Raw genomic sequence first — 22,089 nt, 5'->3', positions numbered from 1 at the left:
TATCAGTATTCATCATGTGATTCAACCAAAATGAACACACTTATCACTGGAAATATGAATTGTAGCACTTTCATCCATGCATCTAATAACAGTCAAAACTGTAATGGCTTAGGCAACTAAAGCAAAATACACTAGTAGGGACAGTGCCACCGTCATCTGTTCTTCACTGTTGTCTTTATCAGCTCAGCAAAGGCTGGCTTTGTGGCCCATAGCTTTGCTGTCTTCCTAAGCATAATTCTTCTGCTGGTTTAAAGGAGCTCTATCTACAAGATAGATAGGTAAACTAAACCCCAGGCATTTTGTGATTTACCACTCTGAAAACATCTGTCACTAATAGAAAATACCACAAAAAAATATTGACTTCTCATGGACAACTGGGAAGAAAAAAAAAGTCCAATGGAAATTTAATAATGAACAACAACAAAAAAAATATGCATTTAAGTGCTGTTCGAGAACTATTCTCTCCTTTAATAATAAGCAATTCTCACTGTATATCTCCTTTTAAAATAATAGTGAGAAAATACATCCATTTAATAGTGTTAACCTCATCTACTTTGAGTTTTTGGGTCAGATCTGCACATTGTATCACCCCATCTTCACTGACTTGTGTGGCATTGCAGCATTGTACAGCCACAAAGGTTTCATCCCTGATTTATGTGATTTATGTACGTCTGGTTTGTTACAAAAGCATCCTGTCTTCCTTCATATGCGAAGGGAGAGAACTGGAGTCACTGTAGCTTAAAGCAATTGAAAAAATGTTGGAAAGGAAGTAGAAGAAGATACAAAGTCATGCCCTGGCTGGAGACCTGGCAGGTGAAACACTACCACCCACCCATTGATTACACTGACAGAACTACCCCTGCAGACAACCGCTGTGTGGTACGGTGCTGGTTTATTTCAGATGCAGATAGGCATGATGAGCAACTGCTTGCAGAAGTCTTAGTTAAATGCTATTCATATAGACACAGCATTTCGATACTTGAGCCACTGCTAAGGAAAGCATAGTGTACCATCCTATTTAGGAGATTATTTTTGAAATGTGAGTCACATATTTCCCTGTTGCTCTTAATATTCCAATGGCTTATAGAATGCTCTACTTTTTGAACCTCTACAAGGAAACATAAATTCAACAAATAGTTGGACTTGATAGCCTGCTGGTGTGGTTTCTCTATCAGGAAGAGATGTTTAGGAATTTTACCAACTTTTTTATTCCTTTTGAGAAGTGCTGTTCTGCTAAAATCAAAACATACCAGTTTCAACTAATTTTTTTGTTGGGAAGCTCCTAAAGTCAGGAGAAAATGTGGACAAAACTCTTACAATAAGGACATCCCTTGGAAAAAGCCAGTAGTCTGATGGTTGAAGTTGTCAGTTAAAAACAGTAAACCAAATTTAAATCCTTATTCTGCTTAGTTCTGTGAAGACAACTGAAGACCAGTAAACACTGGTCTTCTACATGCCCAGTAATTTCCAAGCCATTTAATCATTTGAAGGTGAATGCACTCAATTTAATTTTTTGGACAAAACTGTCATGTCTGCAGCCAAAAATCTCTTTTCTTTCTGAGCTCAGTTCATTTATCTTACTGACAAGAAAACAGAATAAAGGATTTTCCTCTGTTTGAATTTAAGTCTGAAAATTGGTGTTGAGGTGTGTTGGAGCATCCACTTTGCACGTGTACACCCACTCATTATGTTACCACCTCCACCCTCCTACCTATGTGTTTCTTCTTGCTGGTGTCATTCAGCAAAGCTTTTTCTACCTCTTACTCTGCTTGAGGGTTCTTGCCATGTTCTAGCTTATCTCCACTAGTGTTTCCCAGGCATTCTGTCTGCCCCTCTTTTCTTTGCAATCCTTTTTTTTTTTTTTTTTTTTTTTTTTTTACCTGAAGCCACCAATCTTGTTTTACATGAAACTCAACAATTTCATAGCTCCCATCTGCCCTTCCTCTGGACTGTATTTTCAAGTATTTTCCTTTTAAAGAACTACAGCTTATATCTTCACAGATATTTGGACACCCATTTCCAACTAAAATCAAAAGGAGCTTGGCAAACCTGTAAGAATCCAGGCCTAGTCACTAATAAGCTGCAGGACAATATTTTATATTAAGACTTTATTTCATATCTAGATTTAGCTTTGGTTCATACCCTCCCCCCGCCCACCCCCCCAGTATGCCTATCAAATTATTTTAAACACAGTAAAAAGCTAGTAATCTTAAATCTTTAGCTGTATTTATTAGAATTGTCAAATTCTGATAAATAACCTAAAGGGAAGTTGATGTAGTTCTGTTGCTGAAAATCTTAAAATCTAACTGTGAGCTATGTAGAAAAAATACACATGCGCATAGTTCCACCACTTCTGCTCAGTCTGCCTAAACAGGTCAAATTGCTGGTTTGAATCATTATGTATGACAAGTTATACCCACTTGTGTTGAGGCAGACGCGGAAGGATATGTGTTTTCACAGGCTAAAAATGTATGTAATTTAATAATTTAGATTATGTAACTTAATCTGAATCATTTAGAAGTTACCTAAAGCCAAAAGCCAGCCAATCCTGTTCCCTTGCATATCTATTATTCTGTCAACATAGGCTATGTTTTACTTAGTACAGTGATACAGAACAACGACGCAGCTTTGACGCCAGTCCCACGGTTGTTCTCATCCACCATATGTCAGCATTCATTTCTCAAAGCAGTTTTGGTGTACATGAGCTAGATTCCTCTTGGAGGAGCCTAACCTCCCAGTTTCCCTCCAGATGTGTTCAAAAGCTTGAAGGGGGTCTGACCCCACACGTGAACCATGCCATTGCAAAGTCCTGCAGCATGTACCTAACAAATGCCAATAAGAAGTTCTCAAGCAGGGTGGAGGTCTCTAACACTGTGGATCCATCTGATACTCTAGAGAGCTAAATGCCACAGGAGCATCTGCCTCAGCTGCCAGCTCTCAACTCTTTCTGGACACTCTGCTGATCCTTCCTCAGTCACAGAATTATAGAACCATAGAATGGTTTGGGTTGGAAAGGACCTTAAAGATCATCTATTTCTAACCACCCTGCTACATGCAGGGCCACCTTCCATTAGGCCCCATCCAACCTGGCCTTGAACACTTCCAGGGATGGGGCAGCCACAATTTCTCTGGGCAACCTGTTCCAGAGTCTCACCATCCTCACAGGAAAGAATTTCTTCCTTGATCTAATCTAAATCTACCCTCTTTCAGTTCAAAGCCATTATCACTTGTCCTATCACTACATGCCCTTGTAAAAAGACACCACATCACAAAGTGGTCAGGGTTGGAAGGGACCTCTGGAGAACATCTAGGCCAATCCTCTGCTACAGCAGGTTGCACAGGATCACATCCAGGCGGGCTTGAGTATCTCCAGAGAAGGAGACTCCACAGTCTCTCTGGACAGCCTGTTCCAGTGCTCTGTCACCATCAGTCTCCCTCATATTCAGATGGAACTTCTTGTGTTGCCATTTGTGCCCATTGTCCCTTGTCCTGTCACTAGGTACTACTGAAAAGAGCATGGCCCATCCTCTTGACATTCAGCATTAAGATATTTTTAGACATTGATAAGATCCCCTCTCAGTATTCTCTTCTCCAGGCTACACAGGCCCAGCTCTCTCAGGCTTTCCTCATAAAGGAGATGCTCCAGTCTCCTCATGATCTTCATAGCCTTCTGCTGGACCCTCTCCGGTAGTTCCCTGTCTCTCTTGAACTGGACCCAGCACTCCAGACACGGCCTCACCAGGGCAGAGCAGAGGGGCAGGATCACCTCCCTCCACCTGCCGGCCACGCTCCCCCTAATGCCCCCCAGGATCCCGCTGGCCTTCGTGGCCACACGGGCACACTGCTGGCTCGTGGGCGGCTTGCCGTCCACCAGGGCTCCCAGGGCCTTCTCCGCAGAGCTGCCTCCCAGCAGGTCAGCCCCCAGCCTGTGCTGGTGCCTGGGGCTGTCCCTCCCCAGGTGCAGGACCCTACACTTGCCTTTGTTGAACTTTATCAGGTTCCCCTCCGCCCAGCTCTCCAGCCTGCCCAGGTCTCGCTGAATGGCAGCGCAGCCTTCGGGTGTATCAGCTGCTCCTCCCAGTTCTGTGTCATCAGCAAACTTGCTGGGGGTACACTCCATCCCTTCATCCAGGTCACTGAACAGGACTGGACCCAGTACTGACCCCAGGGGCACACCGCTGGCTACAGGCCCCCAGCTAGACTCTGTGCCGCTGATCCCAACCCCCTGAGCTCTGCCATTCAGCCAGCAGTTCTCCAGCTTTCTTGTAGGCCCCGTTTAGGTACTGGATTATTCCATGGTCACATCAGCATTTCCTATTAATTTAATAGCGCTAAGAAAGAAGAATAGCATAACAAAACTAGGGCTCTCACAAATATGAATAGTGTTTTATGCTGTAGTGGGTTTGCATGGCCAGGTTTTGGTAGTTGGGTGGGCTACAGGGGTGGCTTTGTGAGAAGATGCCAGAAGCTTCCCCCATGTCCAGTGGAGCCAATGCCGACCAGCTCCAAGATGGACAAGGTAGCCAAGGCCAAGACCATCAGTGATGGTGGTAGTGCCTCTGGGATAGTGTATTAAGAAGGAAAAAAACCCAACAATCTGTGTGACTGGGAGAGAAGAGTGAGGCTATGTGAGAGCAACAGCCCTGCAGACACCCAGGTCAGGGCAGGAGGCAGGAGGGGCTCCAGGTGCCGGAGCAGATTCCCCTGCAGCCCACGGTGAAGGCCACGGTGGGGAAGGCTGTGCCCCTCAGCCCATGGAGGACCCCACACTGGAGCAGGCATATGCCCAAAGGAGGGTTTGACCCCACGGGAAGTGCTTGCTGGAGCAGGACCTGCCGCCACATGGAGAGAGGAGCCCAGGCTGGGGCAGGTTAGCTGGCCAGGCTTGTGACCCTGCAGGGGACCCAGGCTGGAGCAGTTCATGAAGAACTGTAGCCTGTGGGAAGGGCTTATGTTGGAGAAGTTCGTGGAGAACTGTCTCTGTGGGAGGGACCCCACACTGGAGCAGGGGAAGAGTGTAAGGAGGAAGGATCAGCAGAGACAAGGTGTGATGAACTGACCACAACCCCCATTTCCTGTGCCCATGCACTGCTGGGGGCAGGGGGGGGTGGGTGGTGTAGGTGGAGAGATCAGAAATTAAGTTAAGCCCAGGAAGAAGGAAGGGGTTGGGGGAAGGTGTTTTTTCTGATTTGCATAGTAATGAAATAAACTAATCTTCCCCTGTTTTGCCTGTGATGGTAATTCCTGAGTGATCTCTCTGTCCTTACCCTGACCCATGAGCCTTTTGTTACTTTTCTCTCCCCTGTCTGGTTGAAGAGGGGAGTGATAGAGCATTTTTGGTGGGCATCTGGTATTCAGCCAGGGTCAAAACACTACATAAGCAGTGAAGAGGAATTAAGAGTACTGTCACAGAGATGCAAAAAAATGAGGCAGAAAAGCAAAACAGAACATAAAGCCTACTTCTAAAATCTTCATAATAATTTGCAAATGTAATGCTATAATTATGGGAAATTACTTCATTCCAATGTATTCCTAGGAAAAGAATGAATGTAAAAGAGTGATTAGTGTGCTATGTACAGTAACATGCTATTATATTCAGTTTGTCATGCTGCCTTTAATCATCTCATATTCCTGTCTCCTATTAAATCATATTTATTTTTACTTCTAGACTCTGTGCTGGTTGTACTTTGCATCCTACAGATCTAGGTAAAAGCTAAGAAGAAACCCTTCTTCTAAATATTGGGCAGCTTATAATTCTAACATTATTTTATTTAAACTTCTCAGATTTTTCTTATTTCAAGTATGTAGCTGTACAGGAAAGTGTGGGGAAAAACTTTCAGGTCTATTTGTCTCAAGCAACTGTTACTTGCCAGTTTTTAATTATCAAGCTTATCAATATTATTAGGTGTGAATGAAGAATGTGGTTTTTTGTAAGTAAAAATTGTTTCTGAAATGTATCTATTGCATGTATAAAATAGGCATGATACTCTTCTTACTAATTCAAGATGGCATTTTAAGTATATGAATTATAAATTCATAATACTGTAAACATCTAGGTGGACATTTAAGTTAAAAAAAATACTTTTGACCTTTAAAAGTGCTATGATTTTTTGTATTACTATTGCAGGACCTAGTAAGAACAAAGGGCAACATCTAGAAAAGAAGATTTTAAACATTGTATTTGGGGCAATGACAGTAACTGCTGTAGACATTACTTCCAAAAATGTGGCTACTTCTTTCCCTTTCTAAATGTAGAAAGAAGTCTGACTTCAGGTTCCTTTCTTTTTAATTTTCTAATCTACACTGAACGTGTACCAAGGAACTGCAGGAAAATTTGTTGGTTTCATACAATCGAAAACACTGGAAGAAGATGCCACATGTTGACAGTAGTACTCTCTCTTACTTTTCTTGTTCACATAAATTCTAGCAGCAGCAGAAGCTGGGGCTTTAAGCGAAGATGCAAGGGTCTGTCGATCAGATAGTTCTATAATCTGGCATGTCTTTCTAAATCAGCACCAAGTCCTACTTAACACAGGTATGGGATCTATGAAGGAAGCTGAAGGGTCAGGCCTTGTAGAGCTCTGCAGACCTGCCCCCTCTTCACACCAGCTAGTGTGTTAATCATGGTCCCACGGTTGTACAGTCCCACAGGTATTAGCCAGGGCTATATGACTCCCACGGGAGTTCCAGTATCAGTCTGTTACAGTTTAGAAAACAAAAAGCAATAAATTAAATAAAGCAATTTATTACAGCTAAGGGTGTATTTGTTTGAATGAATTTATGGGAGTTGGTTACACCTAAACAAGCAGCTACCTGTTAAGCCACCAGTCTGAGCTGAGCTTGTGCTGGTTGAAGAACTGGGTTACTTAGATTTTGGCAGAGCACATAAGCAATGTCGTATCAGTGTAATCCTTCAAAAGGTTTCCTGTTCTTACAAAGCAACCCAACTACAGAGCTCCTGATTTTTAGATTTCAAATCCAGATCTCAGATGGAGGTTTAACACAAATTTGGGAAGTGAGAAGGAAGACCAGATATACAAAAGTCAGTCCTACTACATTAGTGTTAGTGTTTTGGGGATCTCTAGTTCAGAGAAAATTTGGGTCTTCTCAGTTTTTATTATCAATAAATATAGCAGAAAATAAGATAAAGACTGTATATCCTTTTCTAAGGCACCTGGTCCAAATTTTGGCTCTACTTGCCTGGCACTAATACATCGTAAACATCCAGGTGTTAACTTTAACCTCTGGAATAGGCCTGCTGTCTTCAGCTAAAACGAAGTATCTGTAAATCTTTGCAGAATATGGTCCCTAGTTTAGACATTATCTGAAGAAGCAGCTCTGAGTGATAATTGATTATTTCTCAATATTCCCAAAGAAAAATATAGCTAAGTTTCTGTTGCAAAAGAATCTAGAACCTGGACAGTGTTCACATCCTGTTACAAACTTACTCCAGATGCTGAATGAAAAATAATAAAACTTGATTCAAAGATGAACAAGTGCCAATGAGCCAGAATTAGTCTTAAATTCAGTAGGGAAATTACCAACTTTTACACCAAGACTATTCACTTCGATTTTTGAGCTTAACTACTCCTGTTGTATGTAAAAGATCTTTTAATTTAATTTTTTCTATTACTATGCCTCTCACTGAAAAGTTACATAAATATTCTGCTCTGCCGCTGCTTCAAGCCCATGAAAAGAAGCGCCTGAGGTTGTTGATGTTTATGAGGTGACTCATCGGTGTTTGTCAGCTTGAAGGGTTTTGGCCTATGTTCCAATGTCAAATGTCAAACACATAAATGCTACTTTAAAATTATTTCTTTTTTATTTCATAAGCAGCTGCCTTAAAATGAAGGGAGAGCTTTTGAAAAGTTGTGGAGTTTCATGTCATTTTGTGCTTTGTCAGCAAAACCTGGGACAGGTGGAAGCAGCCTGGGGCCCTGATGACCCCTGTCTGCTGCTTTATCCACAGCCCTTGTTTTGCAAGTATTCTGGCATGCGATCAGGCAGGTTGGGCTTGTTTTCATCCCAAGTTAACATTAGGAAACTTTTCGAGTGTCTTTTCTAGTGTTAATGAACTTTGCAGTGTTCCAACCAGTTTCAAACCTCATCCAGATAATTCACTGGTATCACTAATTATCAGCTGGTTTCGTGCTTTTCACAGTGGTGACACTACTGTTGTTATTTCACAAACATTATTTCGCAAGCTGGATTTATATTTAACCAGTGCTGCTGCTTTGCCATGTATGCTGTCACCCGAGCCCACCACTGCAAGGCCCCAAACTCCGCGTGGGGCCTGAGCCACCGGCCCGGGGCAGCTGCCGCAGGGACGGCCGAGCACGCTCACAGCTCGGCGTTTTGCCAAAGGCAGAGCCCGGTCCCGCTGAGGACCGCTACCCGGGAGCCCACCCGCGGCTGGGAAGGCCTCTGGGTGGCGGGGCGCAGACCCAGCCCCGTCCCGCGGCCGGTGGACGGGCCGCAGCCCCGCGCGTCTGCGGGCGGCCAGCCGGGAGACCGGGCTGCCCCGCGGCGCGGCGCGCCCCGGCCCGCCTGCTGGGCTGGGCAGGCCGGCTGGCGCCCTTCAGCTGCAGAAGCCGCCCACGGCAACGAAGCAGCCGCCTGGCTGCGGAGGCGCAGGGGACGGGGCCGCCCGTGCTGTGGCGACGGCCGCTGGCAGTAAGGCGGCAGCGTCGGGCGGAGGGACGCGGCCCCGCCCCCGCCATCAGAGAGGGGAAGTGTCTGCACTGAGGGCAAGCAGCGCGGGCACCTGGCCGCACGGGGCAGGAGCGTCCCTACGGTGGGGTGGGGTGGGCAGGGCAGGGCAGGGCAGGGCAGGACGGAACCGCGCCGGAGCGCAGGGCCCCTCCTCCCTCCCTCCCTCCCCGCCGCCGGAGAGGCGGGTGGCGCATGCGCGGAGCGGCGGCGGGGCGGGATGGTGGCGGCGCGGGCGGGCCGGGGGAGCAGGTCGGTGCGGCGCGAGGGGCGGGAGGCAGGGCGGGGGCCTCCAGCCGCCAAGCACCGGGCAGCCCAGCCCCGAGCGGGCGGGGGGCGGCCGCAGCCGCGCCCCCATGAACGCTTCGGTGTCGCCTAGCAGCGCCCCGAGGTGCCGGGCGCGAGAGGCGGCATCGGGGGCGGTGCGGGCCGGGCCGGGCCGCGGCTTGGGCCGGGCGGGAGGAGGCCGAGGAGGAGGAGGAGGCCGAGGCCAAGGCCGAAGAGGAGGCCGAGGAGGAGGAGGAGGTAGCGGTGTCGCTGATGCGCTGCGCCCTGTGCTTTCCCGCCAGGTGTTCTCCCTCTGGCTTCCTATGTCCTGTGACCAGGAGGATTTCTTCGCAGCGTACCTCAAGATGATGGCAAATATCGTCGTCCTGAACTTGCTCATTTGTATCTCTCTGGTGTTCTGGATCGTGTCCATGACCGCAAGTACGTACTACGGTGAGTCCGCAGGGGCCGGCCTGGCGCGGCCAGGGGCCGGCTGAGCCGCCCGCCCCTCCAGCCCCCGCAGGCTGCGGACAGGGAACTGGGGAGGCGGTTGTGCACAGCCCCTTCCATCCCCGGTAGAGCTGGTAGCCTCAGACCTGACAGTAGCTGATAATGGTTTAGGTGTTAACGGCTGCTGTGCCCTTTGCAGCTCTGCCCAGGGGTCCCGTGAACGTTGGCATCGTTTGGGATTTGTCTCCCTGAAAGAATGCAAATAAGATAAAAATGAAAAAGTGAAAAGTGCGCTGGTAGAGGCCTTTCTGTATTAGGGGAAGTAGTGACAGCAGGGGGAGGAGCACACCAGCCTTCAAGACAGTTTTAGGAACATACATGCAACCTTTGAATAGGGCATGCAAGAAGAATTCTTTGGTCAAGGAACAGAGAAACATGGGAAATGGTGCAAGAAGAGAGGGATGTCTGCACGGAGTCTCTGGAATGGGAGTGTGTGATCAGCTCAGTGTTCTGCTCAGGCAACTCGAGTAAGCCGTGGCTCAGTTGTGTGTATTTGCAGGGGCACTAGTAGTTTCTGGGGTCTATCTTTTTGGTTCTGGGACCATTTTTACAGCAGTGTGCAAAAGCAGCAGTACTCAAGCCTAGAAGAGTTTAACAGCTTTTGCAGGACAGATGAAGACCTGTCTTTAAGACCTTAGCCAATTTCATGCAGAAAGAGCTCTGTTGTCAGTGCAATGTTGCTGCGAGGTCTGAGGATGCAGTATGAACACCCTCAACTGCCTAGTGTCACCCTGGATCCAGAAGAAGTAGAACAAATAGCCCACCAGTATAAGCTGCCTTCTGCAGCAGCAGTTGAATGTCTCCACGTGGTGTTTTTCAGTGCTTCAGGTTTTAGGATGGGATATTAGTCCTGGTACAGCAATAAATCTGTATTACCTGTACACTTCTACTTTGGCTCATAGAGGGGTGTCAGACACATAGCAGGTATGCAGAAGCAGGCTTCACAACCAGGTTTTGTGTCATTTAGAGCTAGCCAAGTTGGATTTAAACACACAAATTTATTTGTGCGTGTCTGCTCTCTATAGGTATAGTTTTGAGGTTTTCTGCTATTTAGGATATTCTAGCCCTTGCTATCTAATGTGATTGAGCATTGACAGTGTGGAGTAGAGAGGCCTTGGTATCAGGTGAATCAGGATAAGAACTGATACAAAGGAGGAGACTGCAGACAAATCCTCCTTTTTGTAGAGAATTATTGTGGAACAAGAAGGACATAAAACTTCTGTTGTCCGTTTGCCTGAGAATGTGGAAAGACCTTGGCTTGAGGTGAATGAAGTGTATAGTAGGATTGAGCTTAATGAAGTGGGAGAGAGAGCTTAAATAAGTTTAGCCCATAAAACGGTCCTTAACAACAATAAATATAAAAATACTACAAGCATAATTTTATTACTTTACAGTGTGTAGTTCATAGTAATTGCTTAAGCATCAAACAGGGACCAAAATGTTGATAAAATGGGAATGTTGAAGAATCCATAATAGATCAATGAATGTGTACTTAGTTTTAACTGTTTACATGTAGTAGTAATTTAGTACCAATACTTTGTGATCCCTCCCCCCCCCCCCCCCCAAAAAAAAAATATGCAGAATTCTGTTTGTTAACTCAACCAAAAAGAACCCTATTGTATTCTGGTACTGCTCACACTCAAGTTAATACCAAAAGCCTTCTTAGTTGGTGATAAGCAATACCAGACTACAGCGCTGGAGTTCTCATATGCAGCCAGTGTACTTGCCTTTTGAATTTTTGAGTCAGCCCTTGACTGCAAGACTCCCTTGCTTGCCTCCCTGTGGCATTGGGGCTTTTCAGTACACAGAAGAGAAGTTTTCGTCTTGGGAATCATTGTACTTGCAATGGCAAGTGTTTTACAGTTCTCTTACACCAGGGAGCCTGCGTATCTGCCAAGTGCTAGGTACTGCTGACACAACACCACAACTTGTTGAAAACCATCATGTTTAGCTTTCCATCAAGAGAAGCTTCTGGGGTTGTGTGAAATCTTTCTTCTATGAGATTGAGACCTACTTTAATGCTAGACTTGTGATGTCTTACATTTGTTTAGTAGATATGATAAATAACTTGTCATGATTTTGTATTTTTTCAGCTTAAAACCTACATTCACTATTAGCTTCACTTTTTAAGTGTGTGGGTATTTTAAACCGAAACTGTTGCTTGAGATCTTGATGAGACAGTTACCACCTTAAAGGATATTTTTGAGAGCCTTACACCAAGTTCAAAAGAACGGAAAGGGCTGATGTTTTAGAAAGCAGTCACACCATTTTCACCTAGTAGACTGGCTTTCCTGTAATTTTTCTGGTAGTGAAATTCTGTCAGAGTAAGTGGTATAGTTCAGGATATAATCAATAGCTATCTTGCCTCTGGATGTCAGACTTTGAAACTGTAGTATTAAGGATTTCTTCTCAGACTTTTAAATTTCAGTATTCTGTAACATACTTTTGGTGTCTTTTGCAATGAAAATTACATCTTCCAATTTAAAGTCAACATGAGGTGTTAGAATATAAAGGTTGTAAGACTCTTACTGCTAAGGCAGTAATTTACTGAGTCAGTGTAATGATTGAAGTAACATCTTTTAACTGGACAATAATAACTTGTTTAACTATTTTAGTGAGTGTTCTGGAATTTTAGAAGGAAACAAATATGTTTAGGGCATCGATGATGAATTGTCTCCTTAGAATATAAGTTGCTATGGTCACTAGTGCTTTATCAAATGGTGTGGAATTATGACAGCTGAGTGGGATATTGTTTTCCTGTTCTGCAAACTTGTTTTAATTCAGATCATAGTAACTTGAATGTATGAGCAAAAGGAACAAACTGGAAATTCAGGAGAAAGTTTTTTTAGAAGGCACTGTAGATATTTTGATGAGAAACTAACTTGATTAATTTTTTTATTTAGTTAGTTTTGTTTGTAAAAGTAAACGGTTTGTAGTTTTGAAAACCAGGATCTTTTTGCTTGGGAGTTCTTCAGCTGTCTCGGTGGTTTAAGTATTCAAATTTAAAAGTTATTAGTGAAGAATATCATTGAAAGCAGTCCTTGTAAAAAGTTTGGGGTTTGACTAATTTCCAGTTAAATACTTCAAAACATTCTAAATTGGCTTTATTTTCTGTATAACAAGGAGAATTAACAGGTGAGCCATTTCTGTGTAGATGTTAGTACTAGACCTGAAATAATTTCTTTCTCTTCAGCTCCCAAAAAGCAGTATACTTTCCAAATACAGGAGCTTTGCTTATGTACAATTCCTTTCATATGAAAACAAGCAACTTCCTTTCTTGAATCAGTGTAAATTATCACTAATGCTGTGATTAAACTGATTTGTTCACAGACAAGCAGAAGGATAGAGTCAGTGCATAAAATAAATAAATAAATATGAACTGCAGGACTTTCTGCTAGTTTTATTAGATGGCATCAAGTATCACTGTAGCTCAACTATGCACTTACATATATTACAGAATATATAAGTTTTCCAAACCAGGATAAAGAGGATATGGTAGTAATATTAAAGCTATAGAAACACAGCTATTACCCAGTTTATATGCATGCTAATGTCTTCTCTCCACATAGAAATGAAACAACTTCTGAAGTCTTCTGTTAGCCAGGTAGCATCAGCCCTTCTATTAACATAGTGTAAAAATTGATGGTGTAGACAACAGTGACAATATTAGGCACATCCTAGGAATAATTTGGAATACATAGATGATGAAAAAGGGGATGAAAAAAGTTGCTTCCTTTTCATAGCCAAGAGCTAGCAATCAAGCTAAAGCTTTTGATGAACAAGAGTTACTTTTCCTAAAAACACAGGCATTTTGAGATGGCTTGAAAAACAAGGTAAAGCTTCCAATATATTGTAGTATTTTTTCTTCTATTACAAAGCTAAAAAACATTAGTGATCATGGACAGTGTTGTTCATTCCCTTTGTTGTTGCCATCTTTTCTGAACTTCATCAAAAAAAGAATCATAATAGTAAAAAATTCAGATTTGTTCCTATACTTACCAGTCGTAACAATCTATAAGGCAAACTCTTGCACGAGTTTATTTACTTAAAGTTGCTTTGCAGTCTCTTTAGATGAGAAGAATGCAAATGTTTTGTTAACTGGAATTTTAGTTTGGTGTTTATTCACATTTGAAGCTGAAATCTGTGTACCTTACTGTGGCTGTATGAGTGGCTTGTTTTTTTCTAAAATTTGAGCTTACCTGCTGTATCCAAATCAAGTTTCAGATGGTCTTAACATTTTGAATGTTAATTTGGGGGTTTTATAAATCCCTTTTAGAATGGAAAATATCACCACTTTTATTTCTTATCACAGATGATTTTTTTTTGTAATTTTATTTCATGAGATGTATTTGCTTTTTTCTGTGAAAGCTGAAAAGAAAAATTGAGTAGGTAACTGCAGATATTTTGGTCTTCTGTTCCTGTGAATGTTTTTCTTCTGAAGGGTAAAAAGTTTTAATCTCTGTTAAGGTCAAATCTTAAATATATTCATGTATTTATCAGGTACTTTACGACCCATTTCTCCGTGGCGCTGGCTTTTTTCATTCTCGGTTCCACTAGTGATTGCTACGCAGGGTTATAAGAAGAAGAGTCTTGATCATAGTGGTGTATTGGGAGGTATGTTTTCTGAGACTACTAAGTTAAAAGTTCAGTAAACTAAATAAAGGTCTTTTTCATTGTATGTAATATTCTTTTAAGACTTTATTACCTAGTTCTAATAAAAGTATAAATGTAAGCATACGTATCTTGAATTCATACTGTTTTTTTCTCATGCCTGTTTAAATAGTCATGTCCAATTTTGCTGCTGTTTGTAATAATTTGATTAATACTATAATTAAGGTTTATATAAAGATTCTTTTTCTATATAAAGATTCTTGTTCTACATAAAGATTATTTTAAACTTCAGTATAGTATGCAGTTAGATTGCATATTTTGATTTAACATATAGATGGATTCACATAGAGGTAAAGAAATGGCAGAGACAGTGGTAAAGAGGTAACATAAAACTGAGCCATGTCAGCAGCCTGCCTGCCTGCCGGGTAACCTGTAAAGATAAACTAGAAACCCGGAAAGATAACATCGTTCTCCTTTCTGTAATATGAGCAGTTCTAGGCATTTTTATGGCTTCCCAAAAATAAAAATAAAATTAAATCTGCACTTCACTTCAAACAAGTAACCATTTCAACAAAGTTTTTCTTGACCATGTGAGAAAAGCCCCAATGTAGTGTACAATATGTTTGTTGAAATCTGATGGAGGATTTCTGGGTGAGGTGATTCACCCTTGTCTTGTGGCCTTGTCTGAGCTGATGGTCAATGGAAAGAAACAGGACCTCAAATCCTTTCCTCCCGTGTCACCTGTTTTGCAAGTCTTGTTCTGTGTGTGAGTTAAGGGGAGCATTTTCTAAATTAAAAAAAAAAATATCTTTTCTCTTCTGCCATGTTTTCACTTCATAATATGCGAGTTCTGCTAGCCAGTTTATATTGGCATTTGCTTTAAGTGCAGCCAATTTTCTTTCAGTTGTGAAGAATTGTAATCTCATGTGGGCAGTGAGAATTAGACCTCTGCTGTGAAGGAGACAAAAAAAAAAGTACATCCAGAAGCTCAAATACTGAAGAAAATTACAGAAAGAAGAAGATGGCATAAAAAAAACAGAAACGGAAAATTAAGAAGGGAGAAGTAGTATCTATTAAGATGTATGGAGTTATCCAGGTTGTCCTAGGGACCTCGTGGGAGGGATTTGATTCCTAAACTGAAGATAAACTTATTGGTAGAGACACAGACACAGCTGTATGTATGCTTCTTAAACAAATAATTATATTCTTCAGGCAGAGTATTTAAATTTCTATTGTATATCCTTTGTTGCGTTTTTTTAAAATAGATCTTTAATTTTGCACAGTATTACTGATTTGTGGCAAGAGAAGGTCTTAAAAATCTCACACTTCAGCAATAGCAGTAAAATCATCAATTTAGCAATAAAATCTAAGAGAAAATGATAAAGATGCCTTTCTTTTTTCAGTCAAAATGTTTGGAATTGTCATACAGGTATTAGGCATTTCAGTATTCTCTTGTTGCATGATTGCCTTAGGTTTATCATGAAGATACTTTTCATATTCAAGAGATTTAAGATACTTAATTGCTGTGCAAAGCAGGCATTATGACATGAAAGAACTTTATATCTTTTTTTTCCATAGGATTGGTGGTTGGATTTATCCTTACAGTTGCAAATTACAGTTTCTTCACTTCTTTGCTTGTATTTTTTGTTACTTCTTCAAAACTTACTAAATGGAAAAAAGATGTGAAGAAGCAAATAGATTCAGAATACAAAGAAGGTAAGCTATAACATTTTCATTCTTTCAGATCCCTTGTGGAAAATAAATACTGCATAGTCCTGTTGCTTTCAAAGGGTCAGACGAGATGTTATGTCAGGAGTAGGGAACACTGTTGTCATGTCTCCCCTTCACCTGCATCCCTATGAACATTAGCAAGTGACTTTGCTTTTGCTTGTGTTCTATTTAATAAGTTGCTATCTAGTTTCTGTTTTGAAAGTGTGTCTTTGTATATGTGTATTTTGCTTTTGTCTCATGCTGTTGCCTGTCTATTTTGCCTAAAAATGCTAAAATTTAGTTTCTGTCACTTTAGGTGGACAGAGGAATTGGGTGCAAGTATTCTGTAACGGTGGTGTTCCTACTGAGCTGGCTGTCTTATATATGATAGAAAATGGACCAGGTGAAATTCCTATTGACTTTTCAAAGCAATACACAGCATCATGGATGTGCTTATCCCTTTTGGGAGCCTTGGCATGCTCTGCTGGTGATACATGGGCTTCAGAGATTGGTTGTGTGTTGAGTAAAAGCAAGCCAAGACTGATAACAACCTGGGAAAAGGTGCCAGTAGGTAAGGTGTTATCTGTTCTGTGTGTTCTTAATATTTTGCTCATCTGTTTTGAATTATGCATCCAACCTGAAAAGTTAAAAGAAAGACCCAGAAAAACAAGTATCAGAAATCTGGGATTAGAAAATGAGAAAAATCTGGGATTAGCAGGAATGCATTCTCTGAAATGGAATATACTCAGCTGTGTTTCTGTTGCATCTTGTTGGTGAGATGCACCATCCAGGGAGCTAAAATCATTCTTAGTAAAGGCGGTCACTTCTCATTTCTGTCACTATTAAAAGTGTTTGTATTTCCAATAATACAAAGAATATAAGTTACCAGCTGAATTTTTCAGACATTAAAATTCTAATCAGTAGAAGAATACATACGTTCAATACAGACACTACAGAAAAGTCACTTCTAAACCGAATTGCTCGTTTCCTTTTATATCTTACCAAGGGTGGGTAAGGTGAACCTTCTGTCTGTCAAACTTTGTCTCCACAGTGGATGACATTGCTACCTTAAAGCAGTGTGTCTTTTTTGAGTCTTGCTGGCATGTTGATGTGAATTTTAGATCTTGTGGGATGGAATGTAAATGCATGGGCATCTTTTTCTTGTGTCTTTATAAGCATTCTTCAGATTTTTATTCAGTGAGCTGTCAAACATCTTCCTGTCTGTGGATATTGTTATTTCTTTTAGAAGTGTTGGTGAAATGTGTCTTGGTATGTACTTCTTCTGAAAGAGGCATTGCTTTAATAACGTGCACATCTCAAGTATTTTTTGGAGCAACTCTCTTTTTCTTATCCTGCCTCCCATACCTTACAGCAGACAAATACCAGGTGATATTGAGAGATGTGCTATCTGGTTTTATTACATTTAATGCTAGTGAATATTTCTAGATAACTGGCCTTAGAGACAGAAAAAGTAGTAGTAATAGGCTGTAACAGTACAGGTTAAGCTTTTCAGCAGCGTAATGGGAATTGTAAATAAAAGCTGTGGTAGCAGAGCCTTGTGGATATAAGGGGGAAAGATCACTATGAACACAGGTTTGATTTCCTATAAACCATTTGAACAAATACAAGTCTTTATGAAAAAGTTTGTCAATCAGCTTGGTTTTGTTTGATTTAGGTACTAACGGAGCAATTACTTTAGTGGGCCTGATCTCAAGTTTGATTGGGGGCATGGCAGTAGGTATAGCCTACTTTATAACACAACTCGTTTTTGTGACTGATCTGGAAATATCTGCTCCGCAATGGCCCATTATTGTGTTTGGTGCAGCAGCTGGCTTACTGGGATCACTTGTTGATTCATATTTGGGAGCTACAATGCAATACAGCGGTAAGATTTTTCTCTTCGCCCCCTTCTCCTAATGTAACCTAAAAATGGACTTGAATTTCAAGAAAGGCTGAGGACATGATTTCTAAATGGAAAAAATACAGAAATAGCAACACAAAGGACAAAGGGAGCCAAAGTGATGGACATGATAATGAAAACAAGAGCAGGGGCAGTTGGTCCTTTTCCATGTTTTGGTTTGTTTATCTTGTGTTACTGTCTAATTGATGACTGAAAGAGACTGGAGATCTTCCAACATGTTACCTTGGAAGACGCAATTGCTGCCCTCTCCTTTTCCATATATCTAATTAAGGTAACATTTTACAAGAGAAAACGTCAGCTTAATTTTATCCATTTACTTAGATTAAATTGATACTGCAGAAGTCCATTTCTGACTCTGAAGATTTAGCAATAGTCTCAGCTTTAAGAATTAAATAAGAAAAGCTCCAGGAAAATGTGTACAGTATTTTGGGTAGGCTTTGTTCTTTTGCTCTGTTCCTTGTGGTTCTAGGAAAAGTCCAAAATATAATGGAGCGTTTAACCGTTTGAGAAATTTTTAGATGTGTCTGTACTAAAGAGGAAACACTTAAGCACTCAGACTATGTTTCGTGCTCCTAATGAGGCAGATGCATTAAGAGAATGTGGTAAAGCTAGCTAATGTGTGCCTGCGTTGATCAGCATCTGTTTCTTCTTTAGTTCAGATATTTTTCCATGCTGAGCAACTTACTTTGCTAGTTGCAGCAGGGACAGTATGCAAGTCCCACAGTTTCTTTTACAAATTCATAAGCACTGCTGTAGTATGTATACTACATACAAATATGGGCTATGGCATATATATGCTGATACAGATGAAATAGTGCTGCTCGTGTGGTGCACCCTGTTAGGTTTTGTGTCCCTCCTTACTTTAGCCCACTTCTCCAATCCCTATTTAAGATGGTCACATAAGAAATACTCCAATCTCTCTACAGTATCTTGAAAAACAATAAATAAACGTGGCAGTAGTAATAAAGAATTGTCTTTTTTTGAAAACTTTATGCTACCACTGCTAATCCCTTCTGTCAGTGTTTTTCCTGTTGGTAGGCTTCCTAGACTTAGTTTACGTAATAGTCTGTGATACCCACTGTTTTTAATAGAACATCTTTCCCTGCCCACACATTTACTATGTAAAACTTTGTCTGAGTAGTTGCACAGAATTAGATTCAAATTTTCCCATGTTATTAGTCTGAAGCTGTACCTATTCCATAAATAACAAAGCTAATGGAAGGACTTACTGTTACCTTTCCTACTTGTTTATGCTTTGAATCTATGATTTATGCGCATTTGAGTATATATTTATAAAAAATTATTCCCAGTTTTTCTTTCAAGAAATCTTAAAACTTCCTAAAACATAGCCAGTGTTAAGAAGTTAAACTGTCAGGCTTTGAAGTTTGATTTTTTTTTTTTTTCCTGTAGTTCTTTTGCATTATCCAGAGCTATGTTTAAATGAATGATTCAAAGGTAACAGTAATACCAGCACTGTACCTGTCAAACAAGTTTGTGGTGTGGGGTTTTTTAAAGTTTTGCCTGAAGTGCTGCAGACTTTCTTATAATAAATCAGCAGGTCAAAAGGAAATTTCCATGTTCTAGGTATTAGCAGATATTCAAATCTACAGAGAAAAATAGCATTAATATAAAATATACTGATTTGTTCTGGAATGTTTCTTCATGTCAACCTTAAATGTGTGCACATATATGTACCCAGTTATACTTTGCTACAGTGTGAGTTGGCATTAAAATCAAATGTGCTAGAATTTTATGCTTTTATCAGCATATAAAATAATGCAGCTGGACAAAACATAGGATAACTGTGTGTGTACAATACCAGCTAATGAAACACAATGCTAGAGTACTGATAAAACAGGTAGAGCAAGAAATGGCTTAAGTACTAGGACAAAAATCCAGCTGCTGGTAGTATAAAACTGCTGTGTGAATAGGTATGATAAATTCAGCCTCTGTAAGGAACTTGTTTTCTGTCAGATCAAGTAAAAATTTTATTTCCATAATTTTCCTTTGAAAACAAATCTTGACAGGAAATATGTGTTGCTAATCAGTTGTTTCGGTTCTGTTCAAAACAGCATTCTTTGCCTTGGAGTGGCTCTTGGAACCACTTTCTCATCTTCTGATTTAGGTTCTTTCATTCCTGCATAAAGAGAGAAGTAGACCTGACAAAAGTGTAACTTTTCAAGAGAAGTAACTTCTAACATAAAATATTCCATTGATAGCGCATTCTTTGAAGCTACCAGGTTAAACTAACTGTAACTTAGTTTAGTCTGTTGGTCTCTCTTCTTACAGAGGTTTCACACCATAATGGTAAACTAAATTTAGGAAGTTGCATGCGCTTGGTTACGGTTTGTTTGGCTTTGTAAAATTAATTTTTTCTCTTTTCCCAGGTTTCGACCAGAATATTGGCATGGTTGTCAACCACCCAACAAAAGACTCTAAACACATATCTGGCAAACCTATATTAGACAACAACGCAGTAAATCTTTTTTCTTCTATAATCATTGCTTTGGTGCTTCCAGGCATGGCATGGTGTTTCTGGCCCAGGGGCTGAAATAGTTTGTTTTCTGCATGTGATTCATTTATGTTCAGTCTTACTCAAAGACAGAAGAGTTCTCTTCGAACTCTTTTGAAGAGAGAGATCTGAAATTTTCAGAAAGTGAAAGAACTTTCTATCTCAACTTACTAAGGCTGTAAGCTTCATGTGGCACTTGGCATGTCTCAGTGCAAGGAAGGCATTTTGTCAATATGCTCTTGCTGCTCTTCAGATGGATGTAGATCATTGCCAAGTGAGGTGAAGCACTTCATTTATCCTCATGGAGCTGAAGCACTGGCATCTATGTTCTCTCCAGTCCCCTGCAGCTGGAAGGGCAAGAACCCGGAAATAGAAGTCTGATCTACATCAGTCGGTGTGATGGAGCAGTGTGGCTATTATCCAGGCTAGACACAAAGTACACTGCAACTTTGTGTAGGCAATGGTAGCACTGGTGAAATGGGTGAATTCTGGTTATTTCCCATAATCTACAGTACGTAAGGGTTTATGGGATTTTTTTTGTTTGGTTGGTTGGGTTTTTTTGTGAGGGGGGGCAAACAGAGAAGTAAGCCTTATTGCCTATTCTGTATCCTGATACTATCTCCACTTCCTTGAGAACAGGGTTCGTAAAAGTGGTGCCACTGCATAATGTTTGAAGCAAAAGATTAAAACTCGCTACTTCTTCCAGTAAGAATAATAAATTTCTCTGTGCTTTCTTAACATCTTTATTTCAATACTAATGATACTTACGAAGATTGTCAGTACTGTGGTACTCATTAAATTATCTAAAGTTAAAGTTTACAGTTATGAATTCACATTCATCTCTTTAGAAATAGAACATTTTTTCCATAAGCACACAATTGTTCCGTAACGCTTAGCGTTCTGACCAAACTGTAGTCTTTGGTTCCTTCTCAGCAGTGGAAGTGTTTCCCATTTTGTTTGGGGTTGCTATTCACAGATGATGGCCTCAGCCAAACAAGCTACAGAGGTTATCCTCACAGTGAATGGGGAAAGTCTTACTTATTCCCATTTTGAAGTGGTTTATTTAATTTTTGGTGCTCAGGCTCCTACGTTAGGTGATTCCATCTTCCATTATTAATTTATGAAAGAGGTGTAAGTAATATAGCCAGCACAGATTGTACTTAAACTTTAGAGGTACCTTCACAGTAACCTGTCACTGTCGACATTCAGAAGCTAGAGCCCATACTGTTAACTTTTAACAAGCTTTTCATCTTTAAAGATAGGTGAGTATTTTATATTAAACATCTGATTTTTTTTTACGAATGTCTGGTGTATGTGGCTGTCTTAATTCACTTGAATTGTGTGTTTTGTCACCTTTTATGGCAATGGTCAAAAATTTTAACACCTTCTGTGTTGAGTTTACTCTTGAAATGTAGCCTATATAATCTGGAATTTATCACTGGCAACAGTTCAGTGTATTATCCAATTATAAAGATGAGATTTCAAACTAGTAAAAGCTTTCTGAAAAGAACTGTTTGTGTGTAGCAGCTGTATGTCTGTTCCTGTGGAAAGGCACAAGATATTACGAAAGGAATATATGTACTTGAACTGTAACAATAAACACGTGAGATTTATACGCATTGTTTGGATTTATGCTGCTTCTAAATAAACCCTGTATTAGTTGTCTTTACATATTTTATTAATACTGTTGTGATTTCTACAATTAAGAAAGACACAGTTTTTGTAAAATAGTTTAAACGCCTTATTTTTGTATTATATTGTTTTCTGAAACAAAGTATACCTTAAACACTGAAGTGGACAGGGTCAGCTTTTTCCTGTTGAATATGGGTCTCATTTGAAAGAACAGCTT

General features: G+C 40.8%; 1 protein-coding gene across 3 annotated transcripts; it reads left to right on the top strand.

Moving 5' to 3' along the window:
• Window positions 1–8,820: 8,820 nt before the first annotated feature.
• Window positions 8,821–21,909, top strand: TMEM19 (transmembrane protein 19). Of its 3 annotated transcripts, none has more exons than XM_055807164.1 (7): window positions 8,821–8,961; window positions 9,279–9,429; window positions 13,987–14,100; window positions 15,676–15,813; window positions 16,124–16,378; window positions 17,483–17,692; window positions 20,116–21,909. In XM_055807164.1, exons 1-7 carry the CDS (start codon window positions 8,905–8,907, stop codon window positions 20,277–20,279), a joined length of 1,089 nt encoding a protein of 362 aa, XP_055663139.1. In that variant the 5' UTR covers window positions 8,821–8,904; the 3' UTR covers window positions 20,280–21,909. The 3 variants fall into 3 exon arrangements, with proteins under 3 accessions (XP_055663139.1, XP_005242104.2, XP_055663140.1); XM_055807165.1 differs by lacking the exon at window positions 8,821–8,961 and adding an exon at window positions 9,084–9,100; XM_005242047.4 differs by lacking the exon at window positions 8,821–8,961 and having other exon boundaries at window positions 8,975–9,429.
• Window positions 21,910–22,089: the final 180 nt, after the last annotated feature.

Source organism: Falco peregrinus, chromosome 6, assembly GCF_023634155.1.
Source record: "Falco peregrinus isolate bFalPer1 chromosome 6, bFalPer1.pri, whole genome shotgun sequence".
Taxonomy (NCBI): Eukaryota; Metazoa; Chordata; class Aves; order Falconiformes; family Falconidae; genus Falco; species Falco peregrinus.
Note: the sequence above shows the minus strand (reverse complement) of the source record. Positions and strands in the feature narration are given on the sequence as shown.